General features: G+C 32.6%; 1 protein-coding gene across 1 annotated transcript; it reads right to left on the bottom strand.

Moving 5' to 3' along the window:
* Positions 1-2,724: 2,724 nt before the first annotated feature.
* On the bottom strand, positions 2,725-3,919 carry LOC134257831 (nuclear pore complex protein Nup205-like). Its single transcript, XM_062740424.1, has 3 exons — positions 3,773-3,919; positions 2,951-3,083; positions 2,725-2,822 (listed from the first exon to the last, which is right to left on the bottom strand). Exons 1-3 carry the CDS (start codon positions 3,866-3,868, stop codon positions 2,725-2,727), a joined length of 327 nt encoding a protein of 108 aa, XP_062596408.1. The 5' UTR covers positions 3,869-3,919.
* Between the last annotated feature and the right edge of the window lie 283 nt (positions 3,920-4,202).

Below are 4,202 nucleotides of genomic sequence, written 5' to 3'. Positions count from 1 at the left end.
CAGTACATGTACTTTGGCATTAAGGTAAGTCGCGGGTTTACTGCATAAAAATTCTTACGAGAAAACATATCCTGAAAATTTGATATAATGATCATTAGAATTCATAGCGTATTATCTGCAATTTTCATTAAATTTGCCTAGATAGTTTTAATACTATATTACTGTAAGCGCGGTATTGTTGTTGGTACTTTTTTTTACGTTTTACTATTGAATTGTATGGGAAAATGACGTTTTAAGCCAATTTTGTGAAAATAGTTTCTTTGAAAAAGAATGGATAACTTTTTAAAGACGTAGACGAATTAGTCAGGAGTTTCAAAATGTGAATATCAGGTAAAATTAAAACTATTAATATAAAAAAATCAATATGTCTTCTCGCTAGATTTTTTGCTAAATAATTTCAAAGTTTTCTTTAATACTACTAAAATGTTGCGTTTATGGCGTAATTAACATCTACAACGTCATTTGTTGAACGCAGTCACGTTCATAGTACGAGTATAAATATCTTGGTATTTGGAAAATTTAAAAGATGACATATATACAAAATTTAATTTTAATTAAATATATCATTTCATTTATTGTGGAGACACATTAGAATGACCAGCAACTTATTATCACTAGTATTGTAAAAATTCATATTCCGATCACAAAGTCAGATTGAACGGTATAAAGATTCCTCGAACCTGAAAATTAACATACGGCGACAACAACGCAAGTAATAAAATATTAAATATTAGTACATGTATTTTTAAGAAATTCATGGTTAGTAGGATTTCAGGCATGACACTACATTGTATATTCGAAAACCGTGAGAAAAAACATCCCGATTCAGAGGAAATTAGCGGCCGAGGGGAGGAGGGGGGTTTATACTTGTTCTTTCTATATTAGTTACAAGCTATAGTATATTGCACTATATCAAACATGCATTTATTAATTTTCGATTTTTCTGAATGAATTTCAATACGGGATATGTAAAACTCTTGCATTTAGCTTTTACACTTTGAGTTTTTGTTATAAAAAATTTTAATACATGTATATAGAAAAAGATAATTATAAATTGTTTACAGTGTCTTATATGTCTTACAGTCCAGGTGTTTGTATAATTTTATTTTTAAATGAATTTCACAATTTATTAGCCAGCAAAACAAGGCGATTACAAGAGATTTAAATGCATAACGACCAGACAATATTGACAATGATGATAGTAATAAAAAAAAAACAGGAAAAACATGTGCTTAAATTTCACTCTTTTTTACTGATAATTATGTGTTCCATCCTGAAAAGTATATACGCATATTTTCGCCCCGGCTTTTATGGCAGTTATGATGCAATACGCATGTTCCCCTGAGTTTTAAATAATGTGCACACATACAACCCCTCAAGTTTTCCACTAAGCAATTTTTATTCAGGACAACTTTCTTTCTGCATTCCATAATTTTACGTTGATTTATTTTGATATACTCTTAGCAGTTTAGATCCCGTGGGGACCCGGGTTAGAATAGGTCCTTAGTAACCCCTTGCTTGTCGTAAAAGGCGACTAAATGGGGCGGTCCTTCGGATGAGACCGTATAAACCGAGGCCCCGTGTCACAGCAGGTGTGGCACGAAAAAGATATCTCCCTGCTCAATGGCCCTGAGTGCCGAGCAAAGGCCCAAAGCAGCCCTTCACCGGCAATGGTGACATCTCCATATCAGTGGAATATTCTGGAGAGGGACGTTACACAGTATACAATCAATCAATCAATCTTAGCAGTTTAGTTACACTCACAATATAAATAATTTCTCTCATTTGGCATTGTATTTAATAAGTCTTTAGACATTACATATAATAATTAATTCATGAATTTAGACTGAAATTTAATTATAAAACATATACAGGGTTTACGTACAAAAGCATGCACTTTGTATTTATCTACTTGTATGGCACGCCAAATTCACAAAAATGAGCAAAACATAGTTTCACAGTCGATAAACTAGGTTTATCGGTTGTAAACTATAGTTTACGGACTGTAAACTATAGTTAACGACGTTAATCTATATTTTACGTCTGTAAACCATAGTTAACGCGATAATCTATGTTTCACAACCGTAAACTATACTTAACACCGAAAACAATCATTTGCGATTGCAAAACATAGATTATCTGATAAATAAAGTTTCACGATTTGTAAACTATAGTTTACTACTCTTAACTATAGTTAACTGTTAACTGATAAATATAGTTTCGATTTGTGAAACTATGGTTAACAACTCTTAACTATAGTTAACTGTTAACTGATAAATATAGTTCCGATTTGTGAAACTATGATTAACAACACTTAACTATAGTTTACGATTGTAAATTATAGTTTACAAACGTGAATCTATGTTTATCAACAAAATCTATTGTTAACGCTTTATTACAGACAGATAAACTTAGATTATTATTCGTACAGATGAAAACTATACTTAACGAATCGTTAACTATAGTTTACGGTTTGTAAACTATAGTTTACAGTCGATAAACCTAGTTTATCAATTGTGAAACTAGGTTTATCTCATTTTTGTGAATTTGGCGTGCCATATACTTGATTCGTACAGACTTGAAGTCATTTACAGAGAATTAAGCGCGAAACAACGTTACGTTGTCTTTGTGACGTAACTGACGTCATAATCAAATGTGCACAAAACAGCCGCTCGAATCGTCAAAATTGCGTACCAAAACTGATGACAAAAGCAAACCCGCGACCTACCTTAAAGCCAACATCTGTCTCTCAATCCTGACCTTTTGACCTTTCAACTCTATTCCAGCTGGGTCAAGGTCATCAAATTCTGCATCTGGAATGCCTGTTTTGTAGAACATTAGAAATGAAGATACATACATAGTTTGAACATTTTATAACTAAACTTTTGAAAAAAATACTACCAGTAAAAATGTCAAAATGAAAAAAATCTGCTTCCATAAAGGCACAAACCTCTGGAGTTAGCTCGTGTCAGTACTGCTGTAGTTAGAGCTAGTTCACGTAGAGCTGAAAGATTTAAACTGGGCTGTCTGTCTCGTAGAATTCCGTGGAAAACTTCTCCGTGAGATAAGATAAACTGCATCACCTATATAACGGCAAGGAATGGTGAACAATTCTGTAACATGTATGTGGGGTCTGTTATTTGTGGATTTCGTTGGTCACCCTTACCCATAAAATTACATTCCCATGACAATTTATTTTTTTAAATGTATGTATCAGTAACTCAATTCTAATCTCTCTTTGAGTTACCTAAGAAATTATATATATGCCTTCAAGAACATGTCAATTGCCTTATACTGTATAAGTGGAAATTTTAGTGATACTCAAATTTAGCGATTTCTCCTTAAAAAATGGTATTTTATTTAAAGCCAGAGGTAATTTTAGCGATTTTAAAATACTTAATAAAGCAGCAATTACAAATACAATTAATTTTTAGCGGTATTCAGTTTTAGCGATCTCATGACCCTCGCTAATACATATAATGCCAAAATAATGCCTAAATAAAATCCTCGCTAAAAATTCTACTTATACGGAAATAGCAATGATAAGGAGAGGAACTCATAAGTTGGAAGAACTTGTTTCCAATCCTTTTGTTTATACAATAAAATATGTTCAAAACAAACAACACTGATACCCACAAGTCAAAACAATGATAAATTCTACTTGATGTAAAGACTTTCTACACAACTAATTCTAAATACTGATATGGGTCCAACCGTCCAAGGGACTTTGCATTAAATATTAAATCTAAAGCTGGAGAGAATATTCATGCACCTGATTGCCACAGTCCTGGTTTTCTATACCCAGTGAGGTCAGCATGGCCTGACAGAATTTGAGTGCGGCAAAGAGAAGTTGACGATAGCGGGCCATGAGGCTGGACAGGAAGTCCTCCTCTGTATCAACACCGGCTTCATCTCTATAGAAATCACCATATTAAGGTCAACAATCAACATGTAGACTACAAGTATGCTCATGCAATGGTTACTGATGAAAAAACGATTTTCTTAATTCATTATACATTGTAAACTGTTGAACTCTATACTACTACTACATGTACATAATTACAGTGGAAAGTTTTGATTAATTTAATTTAAAGAGTTGTCAACAATCAAGACATATACATATAACAGGGTATTATTTCAGCTCGGAATAATTATTTCATTCGGAATTTAAAGAATTAAAAAAAATAAGCTACTAAGTCTCC

The sequence above is a fragment of the Saccostrea cucullata genome, unplaced genomic scaffold (genome assembly GCF_032062105.1).
Source record: "Saccostrea cucullata isolate Sc308-1 unplaced genomic scaffold, CSIRO_AGI_Scuc_v1 ctg4103, whole genome shotgun sequence".
Classification (NCBI taxonomy): Eukaryota; Metazoa; Mollusca; class Bivalvia; order Ostreida; family Ostreidae; genus Saccostrea; species Saccostrea cuccullata.
This window is presented reverse-complemented; position numbering and strand designations above follow the sequence as displayed.